The sequence below is a fragment of the Pleurodeles waltl genome, chromosome 6 (assembly GCF_031143425.1).
Source record: "Pleurodeles waltl isolate 20211129_DDA chromosome 6, aPleWal1.hap1.20221129, whole genome shotgun sequence".
NCBI classification, from domain to species: domain Eukaryota; kingdom Metazoa; phylum Chordata; class Amphibia; order Caudata; family Salamandridae; genus Pleurodeles; species Pleurodeles waltl.
The window spans coordinates 39,276,721-39,293,637 of record NC_090445.1 but is presented as its reverse complement, the minus strand read 5'-3'; the positions used below and the strand labels follow the sequence as shown (position 1 = coordinate 39,293,637).

Sequence of the window (16,917 nt, the reverse complement as noted above, 5' to 3'; positions counted from 1 at the left end):
ATAATTTTAAAATCCCAATCTTTTGCAGTCTGGCTTAGCTGCGCTATTATAGGAACATAAGCAAATGTAACATCATAATTCGAGTAAAAATACTGTATGTTAGTTTGACCATAAAACCTAGACATTACTATACTACATGTAATCCCATATGTAAGAGGCATGTGGTGATAAGTCACCCCTTCCTTTACTGATGTCGGTATCTGGGTACACACATAACAATCTTTCGCATCCATAGTCTCAACATACTCTGTTAGTAAGCGATAGAAAACGTTATACGAAAGCTCTTTCTTATCGTGCAAGAGCCTCTCATCCAATGCTAGTCTTTTCAATGGGGTTAGTTCAGTGACAGTAACAGGAGCAATAGTAGAAACAGCAATAGTCTCATTCTCACCCTTTCCATGCATTCCAAACACAATTGCCATTATTATTAGTACACATGTTACTACCAAGCCTATACACACGTATTTACAATATTTCTTTCTATTGTTTTGCGTCATGATCTGTATAGAATCAGAGAGCTAGAAGCACTTATAAATGAAACTACTTAGCAATTCAGTTACAAAGCTGAACGAGCACAATGTTCACACCGTCTTCTTCAAAAGGCCAGTCACTTATCGGTTAGCAGCATTTGTCTCAATTCGGTTTAGCAATGTCTCAGCTGGTTGTTTGTCTCACGTTAGATTGCAGCAAGCAATACCATTTACTACCGTTTCAATCAACAGAGTCTATGAAACTTTTCTTTTCTATTGGTATCTCTTCTTCTTCTTCGTTCTCGATGCTTAGAGATACAAACTCATCAGTCCAATCATCGTTTACTGCATATGCCCATTCAGGACCGGAATACCTCCTGTTTGGTATCCTTTTCCTTTTCAATTTTGCTTCTCTTTTCGATTCTGCTTCGCTGGCACTCTCCTCCTTCGCCAAGTCTTTTTCTTCACTTGACGATTGTTCCACGACAGTCACTTCCTTTCTTTTCTCTTTCACTTTTGGCCTTCCTCCTTCGTTCAAACCTTCTTTACCCTTTTCTTTTATCGGTGAGATACTTAGTCTTCTTTTTGCACCGTGTCCGTTTGATGGACCTGCGATCCTTTCTGTAGAGGTTTGAACTCTTTCGTTCTGCTCTTCTTTGTCCCCACCTTCAGGGGAATCGGTCACTTTTTCTTTTTCTTTTTCTGTATCGTCTGTTTCTGGGAAAGCCCCCTTCTGCTCAGGCTCTCCTGCCTTCTCACCCTTTTCGAGCCCTTCGTCACCGTTACTTTCTTCTGGCTCTGTATCACTTTCAGCTGCTTCAGGTTCTTTGTCACCTTCAGCTGCTTCAGGCTTTTTGCTACCCTCAGCTGCTTCAGGCTCTTTGTCACCTGCAGCTTCTTCGTCGCTGTCTGAACTTTCTCCTTGGTCTTCCCCAAGCGAGTCAGACTCTTCGCCCTCCAATAATATTTCTTTCTCTCCTGCTTCTGCTTGTTCGCTTTCAGTTTGCTTCTGTTCTTTCTCAGCACTCGGCACTGTTTTGTCAGGCACTGGTATTTTCAGCGCTTCAACTTCCTCATCTGTGGGACACAGCACCTTCTTTGTATGACTGGCGTGAATCCAGTTGGGAACCCCCGCGCACTTCACAGCGGTAGTTGTCGTCAGGATCACTTGAAAAGGGCCTTTCCAACGGGGTTCCAGACACGACTTCCTCACGTGCTTCTTTATCACGACCCAGTCACCTGCTTTCAGTGCGTGTCCTGGACCTTGGATCGGTGGCAAGGTGGTCGCTTCCAGCTGGTGAGAGAAAGAGCGAACCACGTCAGCCAGTCCTTTGCAGTAGTCTAACACCATATCATCTGTAATATTCAAAAGCATGTTTGCGGGAACTGCAGGAAGTCTCATAGCCCTGCCCATGAGAATTTCGTGCGGAGACAGTCCAGTTTTTCTATCAGGAGTGTTTCTCATTGACATTAGCACTAAGGGCAATGCGTCAGGCCATTTCAAATTTGTCGATGCACATATTTTTGCCATTCTCGATTTCAGCGTACCATTCATCTGCTCCACCAGTCCTGATGCTTCAGGGCGATAGCTACAGTGCAGCTTTTGCTCAATGTTCAGTGCTTCGCAGAGTAACTTTATCACCTCGTTATTGAAGTGACTTCCCCTATCTGATTCTAAAGAGATCGGGAATCCGAAACGTGGTATTAACTCCCTCAATAATAGCTTGGCAACTGTAAGGCTGTCGTTTCTACGTGTGGGGTATGCCTCAATCCAATGACTAAAAATACACACAATCACCAACACATATCTTAAACCTCCATGCACAGGCATCTCAATGAAGTCCATCTTCATACGACTAAAAGGTCCGCTTGCCCTACCAATGTGACTCGCGCTCACAACTGTTCCCTTTCCTGGGTTCATCTGCTGGCAAGTGACACATCGATGGCAAACTGCTTCTGCAGCTTGACGAAATCTGGGGTTAAACCAATCAGTTTTGAACAATCTTATCATGGCATCTCTCCCTAGGTGAGCTTGCCCATGATAGAACCGCGCAAGCTGTGATAAGAGACTATTTGGCAAAACAAATTTTCCCTCATGTGAAACCCATAACTCGTCTTGTCTCTTTATACATTGTGATTTAATCCAGGAATCTCTTTCATCCTCCCTGACATTATTCTGTAGTGCTTTTAGTTCCTCTATTGTATCTATGACCTTCAAGGCAAATGCTTCAGCTGGTTCGAGTTCTGGTTCACTTATTGTATTCCAATCATCCCTTAGCAATATACAGTTCAAAGCACAAAATCTTGCGACTTGATCTGCATATGCATTTCCCAGAGACACATAGTCCTGTCCTTTCGTGTGAGCACTGCACTTTACCACGGCAACTTCAGCTGGCACTTGAATGGCATGTAACAATTCCCTTATTCTCTCTCCATTTTTCACTGGGGATCCTGAAGAAGTCAGGAAACCTTTCTGTGACCATAGTTGTCCAAAGTCATGCACAATCCCAAACCCATATTGACTATCAGTGTAAATGGTGACTTTCATCAATGCAGACAGTTGACATGCTCTAGTAAGGGCTACAAGTTCTGCTACTTGTGCAGAATAGACTCCTTGGAGCCATCCCGCTTCCAAGACCCCTGTTACAGTACATACAGCATATCCTGCTTTCAAAATTCCCATCCCATCTCTTAGACATGAACCATCAACAAAAAGAATTTGGTCATTTTCATCAAGTTTTGTATCCTTGATGTCCGGTCGGGGTTTTGTGCAAAATTCAGTCACCTGAAGGCAGTCATGCTCGACGTCTTCAGCGTTCTCAATTTCAGCATTTTCTCCAGGAAGCAAGGTAGCTGGATTCAACGTAGTGCACCTTTTCAGCTGCACATTCGGTGAGCCCAGAATAATCGTTTCATACCTTGTGAGTCTTGCTCCAGTCATGTGCTGCGTTCGGGAGCGGGTCAAAAGTATCTCAACTGAGTGAGGGACCATGACTGTTACTGGGTGTCCCATCACTATTCCTTCACTCTGAGTGAGGCTGATACCAACTGCTGCTACGGCGCGCAAACACCCTGGGAGTGCTGCTGCAACCGGATCCAGAGTAGCTGAAAAATACGCTACTGGTCTGTTTACGCCACCATGGGCTTGAGTCAAGACAGACAAAGAACATGCATCACGTTCATGGCAAAACAATGTGAAAGGCTTTGTGTAATCAGGCATACCTAAAGCTGGAGCCCTGCACATGCACTCTTTCAATTCAACAAAAGCATCCATCTCATCCCCTTTCAGTTCGATCTGATCCAAGGCATCCTTCTGGGTCAATTTCAGAAAAGGCTTCGCTAGAGTCGAGAAGTTGGGAATCCACTGGCGACAATATCCCACCATTCCCAAAAACTTCCTCACCTCCTTCCTTGTCTTTGGTGGACTCATTTGAAGTACACTTGTAATTCTTTCCTTCATTATTCTCCGTGATCCTTTCTCTATCTGGTGACCCAAGTATTTCACTTTCTTCTGACAGAACTGCAGTTTGGAAGGAGACACCTTGTGTCCATTCCCTCCCAAATGGTTCAACAGAGCAATGGTATCGGCTGTGCAGCCACTTTCTGTCTTTGATGCAACCAGTAAGTCATCAATGTACTGTACTAGGGTTGACTCGAATGGCAATTCTAACTCTTCCAAATCTTTCTTTAGAACTTGATTGAATATCGACGGTGACTCAGAAAACCCCTGAGGAATTCGACACCAACTGTACACTCTGTCTAGGAATTTGAAACAAAAGAGGAATTGGCTGTCCTCATGAAGAGGCACAGAAAAGAATGCTTGTGACAAATCGATGACTGAGAACCACTCAGCATCGCAAGGGATCTGAAACATTATCACAGCTGGATTCGGTACCACAGGACAGCACTTTATTATGATGTCATTTATTTTCCTCAAATCCTGCACGAGTCGGACTTTCCCACTTGGCTTTATTAGTCCCATTATCGGTGAATTACATGGGCTGCTTAATACTTCTTTCAGTACTCCCTGCTTTACGAATTCGTCAATAAGTTGGGCAACTTTCATGAGGGTATCTTGTGGCATGTGGTATTGTGGGGTCTGGGGAAAGATCGCATTGGGCTTTACCATCACTTTTACTGGTTCCACTCCTTTCATCAATCCCACCTCTTTCCCTGTCATATCCCACACTTCCTTTCCGACTGTTTCCCGTAATTCTGCTGGGATATCTTCTTCAGTTATCATCGGGAAAAGACCAATCAGAGGATACTCTTCGTCAACTGTTTCCATCTCATCACCCTCTACACTGTCCTCTTCTTCCCCATCACTGCTCGTCTGTATTGTTATTCCCTCGTTCGAACACATTATCGAACAACCCAATTTGCACAATAGGTCTCTCCCTAACAGTGCTATCGGGCTTGAGTCACACACCACAAACTGATGTACCCCTTGATAGTTACCAATGCTGACCGGTACCGGATCTGTAATTGGGTTCGTCAGGTGTCTGTTTGCTACTCCCACCACTTGAACTGTCCTCCCTGAGAGTGGCAGATTTGGAACTTCACTGCTCTTAACAGTTGAACGTGTGGCTCCTGTGTCAACCAAGAATGAGACACGATGACCCATTACTCTTCCTTCTACGTACGGACCCCTTTGATCAACTTCCAAGGATGCCGCGAGCACACAATCTCCTTCCTCTTCTGAGCTTTCACTCTCCCATACATTGTTTATTCCACTCTCACTGTGTAATGGGAACTGTTGTACTGTGCCATTTGTACTCATTATCTGACCCGTTACCTGTGGAGGAACCATCACTTGCTGCTGACTCATTGGTGCCAAAGGTATTTGCATTTGCTGATTAGGTACCATAGGTAACTGCTGTTGCATCGGCTGCATCTGCGTCATCTGCATACGGGGCATCTGCATCTGCTGCGGCTGCATAGGTTGTAATCCCTGCAATTGATTTATGGTCTGAAAATTTGGGTTTGGACCTCTCATTTTCGGTCCCCTCATTGTCTGAAATGCATTGACATCATTGGTTTGCTGACCAACACCTACACCTGCACCTGCACCTTCCTGCACCACCATCGGGCACTCGCGTTTCCAATGACCTACGTGTCCGCACGCGTGACACGGCATCACCTTCTTCATTGCCTGCACACCCGTCACAACAGTGTTCAAATCCGGACCATTATTCACAAAACCTCCTCTGCCTCTGCCTCTGGCCTGTGGTTGAAACGCCATGTTTCCCTGCAACTGCGGCTGCGGTTGCGATACCTGCTGTTGGAACCCTTGCATCCCTTGCAAACCTTGCAGTCCTTGCAGACCTTGCAAGCCTGTCTGAGCCGCCTTAAGCTGCATCATCATCACCTTCTCTTTCAGCTTTTTCTGTTTCACTTCAATTTCGTCGCTACAGTATTTCGCATAAGTCAAGACCTCATCAATCGGTTTCGACTGCCAGCAAATCAAATGCGATTTTATCATCTGACTTATCTCTGGTCTCAGCCCTTCCACAAATCTGAACACAAAATGTAGCATATCTTTCGCCTCTATTGCTTCCGTGCCACTGTAATTCTTGAACGCCTTCAACAACCTCTCATAGTAACTATGAATCGATTCTTTAGCCTCTTGGGCAGTTCGATCAATCTTCTGCCAATCCACATTTTTCGCGGCAACCTTCGTCTTCAAATGCTCAATCACCTTATAGTACAAACACATCACCATAGGTGATGGTGCACCCGTCTCTCTGTCTCTCTCTGGTTCACTTGTCGGCCAACCTACAGCTCTTTTGCAATCCTCCCACAAATCTGCCGGAACCACGATCTCAAAGAGAGTGTTCAGGTCTTCCCAGAGGCATTTTGCAAGCTTCACAAACCTATCAGTCTGTTGATACCATTCAATCGGCTTCTCTCTCAGTTTGGGAAAATCATTCGTAAAAGACTGAATGTCGCTCCTGTGCCATGGTACATGTACTAATTTTCCCCCTGCTGTCTCCCTCATTGGTAACATAGTTACTGTCTCACTACTCTGCGGTCTTTTCTCATTGTGCTCTGTAGCACTGTCCCTCCTCTTATCCTTCCTCCTTACCCATCTGCTTTCCCACTTGTCTAAGCACCTCCACACTTGGGCACTCTGCAACAATTCTCTAAGGTGTGCCTTCATGCCTGCTGATCTCATGTGTTCAAAATCTGTGGTCCCAAAATCCAACCTATAGCTCCTGCTCAAGTGTTTTGTCTTGCCTATGTCAATCCCGTTCCTGTCTGCTACTTCCTGCAAACTTTTATGTACCTTGTTTACTTCTTTCGTGATCTTTGGACATAGATACCTCAACTCCTCTTCCGTGTAGGACTCTAACCTGTTCACACCCATATTCCCTTCCACCAATTCTTGTGCTTCCATGTTCAGCCTCATCCTATTCAAGTAATCTTCTCCTTTCCCACTGTCTGAACTTTGTGTGGAATTTAGACTGTTGAACCACTGTGTCAGCTGTTGCGCATTTGCAGTGTAGCATTCAAATCGACTGCCATCGATGGTTGCGGCAACTTTTCAGTATTCGATGTTAAAGGTATTATCAGTGGGGGGCTCGACCTCACCAGTGTAGACTGAGCACATATGGGACTAAACTCCATCAAGGACCCAGACCCGTTTGGCTGAGTTGCTATCGGAGTTACCCTGGAGTGTTTTCTATGCGCCTCCTTTCTGTCCCATTCTGCAGCATTGATCCCTGACTACTCATACCTAAGTTAGGCTGACTATACAAAGGTACCGGTGGACCTACAGTAATGGGTAGTGATATCGCATCTGGGTTCTGTCCATTCCCCATGTTCTGAGGCATGTTCATTCCCACACCATGGGTCATCATTGCCGGCATGCCCATCTGGCTCCCCGTCATCTGAACATGTGCGTTTCCTCCCTGCATCAGCTTTTGAGGCATCAAAAACTGAGTTGATTCAGCTTGTGCCATTGTTGGGTTGTAACCATTCTGTACGCCCCTTACGGTTGGATCTAGAATCATTCCTCCACTGTTGTCACTGCTGTAGTACCCTGGCATCTGCGGCTGATAATTTTCTGCTGGTTTCAACACGGGCACATCTGGATATATTCTCCTAACCTGCGGTATCTGCGGGGTGAACAGCAGACTCGGTCCTTAGATCCCGATGGTGCTCCTGGACTCTGGGTTTCACTGTTCTGTACCGATGCCGGAGGGGCAGAACTGGTACTTGGACCTTGTCCATTCTCCGCATAAGGTGGTGGACGGTCGTTCAGCAATTGCATTATCAACTCCTCATCCTCTAACTCCTCTTCTCTTCTCAACTTTTCCTCATCCTCTCTATCCTTGGAACACTTCCTGTCTGTCTTACAGGTAGCTTTCTTCCCTGTCTCCTCTCCTTCCTTAGTAATTGCTGGAAACAATTTTATCCCCTGCAATACATCTGATCTCCACATCTTCTGTGCATTATCCCACCTAGCATCCGCTAGTGTCTTTTCTACCTTCCTCATCCTGGTCTCAAACTTCTTCTGCTGTTGCTGTCTAGCCATGAGTTCCCATATTGCTAGAGCCTCAAACTGTGCTGGCCTTGGGGGCACCTTCATGTCATACATCGTGAATCTCAAATTCTCTAGAATTCTTATATTGAATGTCCCATGTATCGGGAATGCTACGCTCCCATGTTTCTCTGTCCACTTGTGCCATTGCTTTAGCCAAAGACACGGAGCTACCCCCTTCTCCTCCATTACAATGTAAGCTGGTGTACCCTCGGGCGGCGTCTCCTCTCCTACACTCGCTTTAATGTAAGACTCCCCCTTCATCGCGCTCCTGAATGCTTTAAGGAATTTCATTTTTCTCGTCTTTTATTTAACCAAGTTTATAATCAATAGGTGACTTTAATTCCACAAAAATTTGTAATCAATAGGTGACTTTAATTCCCGGAATACTCTTCACCTGCCTTTCCCCTTCCAATCGAGTCCCACGGACTGCGTCCAATCCGTGCGCGACCCTTCTCTGCAACCAACCTATCCCAGCGCGGCTCTTAGTGACGTCACACTCACACACACTGCGGCTGACAAAGCCTTGCGGCTAGTCCTCCTTCACTCACCTCCTCCCGTAACAACTTTTGCATGTATCGCGAGCTACCAAAAAAATAAAACAGATCTGTCGGTTTACTACAGGAAGGGTAACAGTCGCTTCAGGACCTTAGGGACCTTTCACTAGCCTCGGGACCTTTCACTAGCCTCTGGCCGCTATTCCGTCTTTCTCGGTCCCCACATTCGCAAGCAAATCTGACCCGCAGACCTACTCTCAACTTGTCAATGATCTGTTCTAGTGCACTTAGAATCTTGTCAAAGCCCGAAGTCGAAGTTTCTTTCACTCCTTAACACCCGTACCGACTCGTCGACCACGCCTGATCAACCTACTAAACCGCCCAGACCACAACATGGATCAACATACTCCGGAGTCTCTTGACCTCGCAGGGCCCGTCTCAACAACAACAACCACGTGGATCTTTTTATGCACAAAGCGCCAGACGCACATGAAGTTCGACGACTTCCCTACTCTCACACTCGGAGCCGCACCTCCGCTATCTCTATGAAGTTCGACGACTTCTCTACTTCTACACTCGGAGTCGCACCTCCGCTATCCTTAAAAGAAAATTCTCGCAACCTTTTCACACACCCTGCGGCAATAAGCTGTGCAAGCGCAAAAACCCTAACTTCACTCATACCATCACTAGTACTGCCAACGCTGATTCCACACCTCCATTCTCTCCATTCGCAAGCTCCGAGATCCCGGGAAAGTCGCGGTGGACCTAGCCCATCATCATTCTGTCAACCATTTTTATCCAAGAAAAATCTAATTCAACTTCTCGAATGAAGCCTCAAAATGCGTAACCGTTAATTCAACACCATATATTTTAATAGTACAGGGTCCCAAAAGACGAAACCATCCTCTGCTACCATCTACTGATAGAGCGGTCCGTACTAATAATTTACCTGTATTCGGACGCTCTTTAGGCCGATGAATCTTTTGACTAAGTGGGAACTCTCTGTACTCTTAATCAATCAGTCGCATCAAATCAATAATCAATAACGAACATAAGCGATACCTTGATCGACATAACACTTAACAATTAATCCAGAATACATTTCGGCGAACCCTGACCTTTCAGTCAGGAATAACCACACCAATTTATTCAAAGTTAGTGAATTTTATTTCCCTATATTAACAAAGCTAGCACAATATAAATGTGTCTCAACACCAAATGATAAACGTAAATGAACATTAATAGCTGTCCATAGCGTCGAAACAGGTGCAATCTATGAAGCATTTGAATCACAAGGCATTCGATAATAGCAATGCAAATCACTAATACGATAATCTGTAATGAACTAATTGCATACATTTAGTCAGCATAACAAGATCTCAAATTGCATCGTGCGACATATGGAATCCTCATCTAACCTCAAATTAGCATCGGCATGTGGGACTTCATGCAAAAACAATTTAGCAACATTAATTTAGAAAACTCCTAGCTAGGGCCCTTATCAAAATCAGCAGTTGGTTACCTAAAAGAAACACAATGCAATTTTACAATTTCCTTTCATAATTACCAATTCCGATCAGCAATCAATGAAGTCTTCGTCTCACAGGTACCGTTTCTCGATCAGCATGGGACGGGACAAAGGGGCAGGGGTGGACGGGGCAATTGCCTCACGGCGGCAAGGTAAAACTACTACTTCATGCAAAGGGACAAATCAAAGTTAAAGTCTCTAGGGCAAGAATCGTCAAAGTCTCTTTCTCTCGACTAGAGAAGCATCAAAGTCTCTCAAAATGGCGTCGCAGCAAAGTGGGCCATAATAGTTACGAAGTCAAAAAGGCGGGATGTCTGATGAGAGAGCCAGAGCCCTTTCCTCTCGTGCACCTGGGTTTTATAGACAACAGTTCAAGTCCAGTAGGGTCTCCATTGGAGGGTTCATAGGTTAGCTTCAAATTGACCAATCAAAAACGACAGTTCTCAAGCTTTTACTTAAGCATACATTATCCTTGGAGATGGGTACGCAAATTGCAACATTGTCTCTCGATTAGCTTACTCTCAGAGCCTCCATTGTCCGCACCTGCAAGTCGACCTTGAATTAAAGAGAAAATATGCCATGCTGGCACTAACTTTAAGATAAGCATGTGAACAGTTTCTGTGGAAAAGTACAGCTTCAAGCAGAAATACACGTTTAATAGCACAGTGGAAAAATACGAGCATCTAAACCGTGAGACCAGGACACTAGGCCAAAGCCTCCGCTAAAGTAATGCTAAGCTAAAGCATTTCAAACAAGCAAATCGTAGCATACGTTTATGATTATGTCGGATTAGTGCAATTCTAATACACCACGTTATATAAAGCACGCATATAAATGTTGGCAAACTACTCTGAGGGCACATTTTGTCCCCGTACAATCTTTATTAGTTCGGTTAATGTCACACATGATTATTTCAGCACTACGTTTAAGCGTTAATAAATCAAAAACCTTCATTTTCTGCTTCATCAGGTGCAAGATGGGGGAGGGAAGGGGCGGGAGGCCGGGGCCGGCTGAAACAGAAAGAGGAAGCTGGCTCTTGGCGAATGGGCACCTTTCCTCTGCGCGCCTGATGTCATGGCATGGGGAATTCTCTGCCGACACCCAGGAGCGCATCCTCATAAAAGGGACGGCCTCGGCCTGGACACCAAAAGCCCTGTGGGCTACAACAGGTACAGACATCAAGGGAAGCCAAAACGAGACCAAAGCGCAGCTTAACGCGCAACAAGAACAACTTAACGCGCAACAAGAACTTAACGCGCAGCGAGACGATAACTTAAAGGGCAAGGAGCCGATAAGAACTTCCCGCAGTGCTTTGAGGCGATAGTTCCAATTACAAGCACTCCAGGCCACTTGGAGCGTCGTGGCAAGGCAACGAAAGTGTAAGCGAAGGACTTAACCGAGTTTGCTCCATCTTCAAACAAGAAGCACCTTGGAGTGATTGGCTTCGCCGTGCTAGTCGACACGAGGTCCTCGTTCATTCATTCATCCATTGAGGACCACCCCGGGGCCATGAGCACCGAGAGCTTCCTCCTCGAGATGGAGAAGGGCCAGGTGGTGGTGGTCCGGGACGAAGCCCAGCGGCGACGAGACCGGTGCTGGCGGTGGCTGGCTGGCGTGTCCTTCGCAGCGCTAGCTGGAGCCACCTTGATGTTGGCGCTGCTTTTCTTCAATGTAATTCCTTCGCCGCACAGCTCCTCGAAGCATGTAAGTTATTTTTCGTGCTATTCAACTTAGCTTTACTCTTGGTCTCAATTCTAAAGAGAGTCGGGGCTATAATTGCTGAAAACCTTTATTTGTCGGGGTTGTTTGAAGGACTTGGGAGTTATGTGTTTGGCAATAATGAAAAGCACGTCTCAGGACTTAGGAGCGACGTAAACAGCGGACACAGAGTCCGTACTCAGCCGTGCAGGACTCACTCGGCCTCAGATCTCCACCAAGCGCTTGTTAAACCTGCCCTGTCCCTGAGTCAGCCCAGGTAGCTCAGCCGCCCTCGGGCGCGGCAGGCCGGCAGCGCCCGGACTCAGCATCCCCGGAGTTTCCGGGCAGAGTCCGAGGCTGGAAAGTCCAGGTGGACAAGGAAGTGAACGTGCAAGCGCGCGCTTTGTACATAGCGCTTCGCAGCGTCTCCAAGTGTGTGGACTATGGCAGAGGGAGCATGGGGAAAGGGGGTGCAGCCAGAACTCCCCACTGTTAGTAATATTTACCTGTCTTTTAGTTTAATACTCTTCTTTCCTCCTGTCTCCCTCCAAACTTTCTCTTACTATAATCCACTCCCCCTTCTTCCATGCATCCCTCACGCTCTCACCCTTCTATCTTCCGTGTTTAATATATCACCCCCTCACCGACCCCCGTAATCATAAAACTCACGCCATGCTAAGTACACTAACTGGATGCCTGTTTAATATGTGACTGTATCTCCGACACCTGCTAAGTGACGTTTTCGTTTTGCTTTCCAGGAGGACCCGACACACGCTGACCCAGTCCCCGAGCAGTATATAAGTAAGTACTCGAATGTAAACATCGCACACCCTCCGACCTAGCGCCTGCTGCAAGGATCTGTTAGTCCGTGCAAGCCCTCGATTAAAATCCTAGCGAAAGGGGTTCGGGCGGGATGAGGTGCTCGGCCTTTCATCCTTCCCAGGGTCGATAAAAGAGGTCCAATTGTCCGCCTCTCGCCCAGCTTACTCTGATGAAAACAGGGCCGCGATGGCTACTTTCCATCACTGTAAGGTAGATACGAGTACTTTATGCCTTCAGTTTCTCTGAGCGAGACAACACGAGAAGGTTCCGTCTCCCATGTTTCCCACCGAGGGAGAGAACACACGGAGCTCCCGGCGCCGCTCACCCCTTAGGACGATAACGTAATTATGCGATGCCCCCCCAATGGAAATACAATGCCGACCTCCTGGAGGGTTTGCATCCCGCCGAGGGAACTCCTACAGAAAGGCCCTGTTAGCCTCTCATCCTTCTGATGGAGCTAACAGGAGGAGCCCCCGCCAGCCCTTCATCCTTCTAGGGAGATTACAGCATTTTATTCGTGTGAGGAAGAGACCACGAGGAGCTCAGACTTGCATCCCTCTGAGGCCTCCTGCCAGCCCTTCATCCTTTCCTTTCCACGTGGAGCTCGCTCCATGCTTCTCAAGAAGCCTTAGGTAGCCTCTTTGTATGCAAGCGAGGCCCCAGCTGTAGCCCATGTTCTTCTTGAGAGACACCTGCTCTTGAGGAGGATGGGGAGGGCCTCAGGACCCCGTAGGTGTGAGTGGGTGCTGCATTGTGGCGTTTCCTGGGTCAATGTTCTGCTCTTGCCCTTTGCCACCTGCTGTTTCTAACCTTTGACCCCTCTTCCTCCCTGCAGGTCAGATCCCCCAGCAGCTCAAGTTACAGGCCATGGAGTCGCAGAAGCCTGCAGCTCACCTCATAGGTAAGAAGAGGCCCTCCCCGGCGCCTTTGCTCCTCTCCCTGTCTCTCTACCCCCACACATCTTTGTGTTCTGTACCCAAACCTTCTATGTCTTCACCTTCGTGTCTCCCCCTCATCCATCCATCCATACCCACCCACCCATCCATGCACCCATCCATCCATCCATCATCCATCCATCCATCACCCATCCACCCATCCATCCATCACCCACCCATCCATCCATCCATCACCCATCCACCCACCCATCCTTCCTTCATCCATGCATCCATCCATCGTTCTTCCCATCTATTTACTCATCTATCTCCCATCAGTGTGTGTCTGCCTGTCTACCTCACATTGCTTCCACCCATCTTCCTTCCCCCCGTCTCTCTATCGCCATCTTTCTTTTTCAAGGCATCTAAAGCTCCCTTCATGTTTTCCATCCACCCCACTCTTGGCCCTTATTTCCTTCCACCTGTCAGGCTCTCTCCATTCATACACACCGCTCCATCTGCTCACCGTGATTCCATCAATCTTTATGATGCAGACATTCATTCATGCCTCTAAGCCACTTCCACACTCTCTCACACACCTTTTTTCTTCTATGTATCTCTTCCCAGCCCTTTCCTCCATCCCTTTCCCTTCTTTTCTCCCTTTGCCCACCTCTTCTCCATCTCTCTCTGTCTGCCCATCATATATCTCTTTCCTTAAGGCCTCCTCCTTCCTATTTCACATCCTTTCAGCCCATCCCTTCGCCAGTCTCCAATCCTTCTCTATCCACCCTCTCTCTTCTCTTCTGTCATCTGATCTTTTTCTCTGTCTTCAGTCCTTCTCTCTTTCCTTCCATCTGTCCATTGTCCTATCTTTCTTTCTTTCCTTCCATCCATCTTTCTTCCACATCTGTTTTCACCCGTCCCTCCTCCCATATCTCCTTCTCTATCCTGTATCCGTCTCTACCATTTCCTCCCATCTCTTATCTGAACTACTTTTCCTTCAGTCTTCTCCTCCCATCTCTTTCCCTCCCTCATCTCTCTTTCCTTCCGTAGTTTCTCTACCAGTGCTCCTTCTTTGCACCTCTCCATCCCTCATCCTCCTTTCCTCCTCTCCATCTCTTCCCGCCTCTGGTCCTCCTGGTTTCCTAGACTCCTCTCTGTTCTGCTGCCAGTGATTGGCTCCTTTGGTCGCCTCTGCGGTAGAACATGCTTTGGTCCCTCACCTTAACAGGCCTTGCTCCTTCCCTTGCAGCTGACTTCAGCAACAAGAAGCTGGAGTGGATCTCAGACAAGGGCTACGCCTTCCTGGAGAATGGGATGAAGCTGGAAGACAACCACCTGGTCATCCCCTCCCGCGGCCTCTACTTTGTCTACACTCAAGTTGTCTACTACGGGAGCAAATGTCCACCCCGTGGCAGCCTCTACCTGTCGCACTTTGTCCACAAGCGCTCGGAGGCCTACCCCGTCGAAGTGCCTCTGCTGAGTGCCATCAAGTCAGCCTGCGAGGGCACCACCCACAATGGAAACCCCTGGTATGAGACCATCTACCAGGGAGGGGTCTTCAGCCTGGAGGAGGGTGATGTGCTCTCCACAGAAACCTCCCAGCCATCCCACCTGGACCCCAAGGGTGCACAGAACTACTTTGGGGCCATTGCAATGTAACAGAGAAAAGTGCGTGACGGGAAGGAGAACAAGTGAAAATAAGGAAACTTCGAAAAAAGAAACATTTAAAGACCAAATTAAGAAAAAAAAACAGTAAAAGAAAAACCAAGAGAAAAAGAGGAAAAGGAAAGTCCAAGAAAAAAACCCAGCAAAAGAAGAAACTAAAAATAGAGAAACAGTACAAAGACCACCTTAAAAAAGAAGCAAGAAAAGAGGAGCTAGGACTCTTATCATTTATTTATATTTTAAGAATATTTTATTTATATTTAATATTTATTTATTCATTTATTTATATATGGTGATGTTATTTTTTTGTGACCAACTGAATTTTTTAATGTTTTTTGTCTCAAACTGCTGTTTTTTGGTATCAGATGCTGCCTTCCATTGGCTCAAGGAAAGGCTGTTGGTTGATCGTGTCATCGGGCTGGCCTGGTGCGTCCAACAAGAAGTTGCTAACTGCTTTTTTCTACAATCTGGGCTCAAGAAGCCAATATGGCAGTATGTATGCCCATTTCATGTGTATCACATTGTGTATAATGGGTGGTGGTAGGGGAGCGGTAAGAGACAATACCAATTTTATATTAGCCTGCTTTGCCAGTCCATGATATTAACACATGGAATGGGAGAGCAAACGTTATAGGTCATGTATGTTACATGACAGGAGCCGGCAGTGGCTATTTTAAAACCACTCTACTAAGTCGAGTGACCTTTGGTGTGATGACCGGTCAAATATTTACATCCAATGGCAGAAACACTGTTCCACTACATCCAATGGACTGTATGCACTGAAAGTATATTGCATACTATCACATTTAGTTTACAATCAGTGACGGGTTGCCTCTGGCGTGTGAGTTACACTGCCAAAAGTAAATCACAAGAACCCTCCCCTCACTACTTGCTAACATGTGATGTCACACTGCATACTGATGCTTACATTATCGTAGGCTGCTCTCAATGGTAACAAGAAGTTGGGATGAGACCTATCACACCACTGTGGCCCTATAATATTTATTGGGGCTTTCTATACATATATATTATATATGTGTAGTTTTAGGCACATCTCTGACCACTGTTCTTGTGGTTACAGAGTATATCTGAAAGATATGGTTTTGCAACCTTATGAGTTACATTAACACAAGTTGTTTCTACCAATTAACGTTGATTTATATTAATATCACACATTTGAATTGTTGAAATATCTTTGGTATGTAGGAGGTTGTTTGTTTGATTTTTTTTGTATGGAAATGTGAAAATATACTTGTGTGTCCGAATTGCAGTCATTGGTAGCTGTGCTACTCTGTGTATGTGGCCTGAGATGCCTTGAAACCTATGGAATAAATGTGAAATGAGACGATACACCAGCCTCTCAATGTGAGATTCATTCCTGGCACAGAAACAAGAGCGGGGAAGGGTTGGCAGCTGAGGCCAGTCCACATTATCAATTCCTGCTGAAGCACCACAGCCCCGTTACTCCCCATCACCTCCATAGCGCTCTTTCTACAGTCGCCCACATGTGCCTCAGGTCTTCCTGCACTCTGGTTTGGAACCCAGCCACTTCCTTGTACCTCTCCATCCCCTACAGTTAGTTCACAACCCCTCTAAAACTGGACTAACAACCATATCTGGCATCCAGAGTTGGGCAGGAGTCTCCTTGTGTCCTCCGGAAGTAACCCGGGAAGGTCTCCCGGAAGGGGTCTCCAGGGCTGTCCACAGCATTCCAGATGCGCCTTCTGTAATAAGTTCAAGATTCCAGTTCAGTTCTCTAAAACTGGGCACAATTCTGCAGGTGCAATGCTCCAAAGATGATCTTTTGAGAGAAACCAAA

At 46.5% G+C, this 16,917-nt stretch overlaps 1 protein-coding gene across 1 annotated transcript; it reads left to right on the top strand.

Moving 5' to 3' along the window:
• The first annotated feature begins 11,204 nt into the window (after positions 1 to 11,204).
• On the top strand, positions 11,205 to 16,433 carry LOC138299129 (tumor necrosis factor-like). The gene is made up of 4 exons (XM_069237175.1): positions 11,205 to 11,742; positions 12,495 to 12,537; positions 13,394 to 13,459; positions 14,683 to 16,433. Exons 1-4 carry the CDS (start codon positions 11,548 to 11,550, stop codon positions 15,090 to 15,092), a joined length of 714 nt encoding a protein of 237 aa, XP_069093276.1. The 5' UTR covers positions 11,205 to 11,547; the 3' UTR covers positions 15,093 to 16,433.
• Positions 16,434 to 16,917: the final 484 nt, after the last annotated feature.

What these genes read in the sequence shown, in the direction of transcription:
- LOC138299129 (XM_069237175.1), top strand. Translation starts at nt 11,548, where the DNA reads ATGAGCACCGAGAGCTTCCTCCTCGAGATGGAGAAGGGCCAGGTGGTG. An exon ending in CGCACAGCTCCTCGAAGCAT is followed by an intron (nt 11,743 to 12,494) that starts GTAAGTTATTTT and finishes TTTGCTTTCCAG; the next exon opens with GAGGACCCGACACACGCTGA. An exon ending in GCCTGCAGCTCACCTCATAG is followed by an intron (nt 13,460 to 14,682) that starts GTAAGAAGAGGC and finishes CTTCCCTTGCAG; the next exon opens with CTGACTTCAGCAACAAGAAG.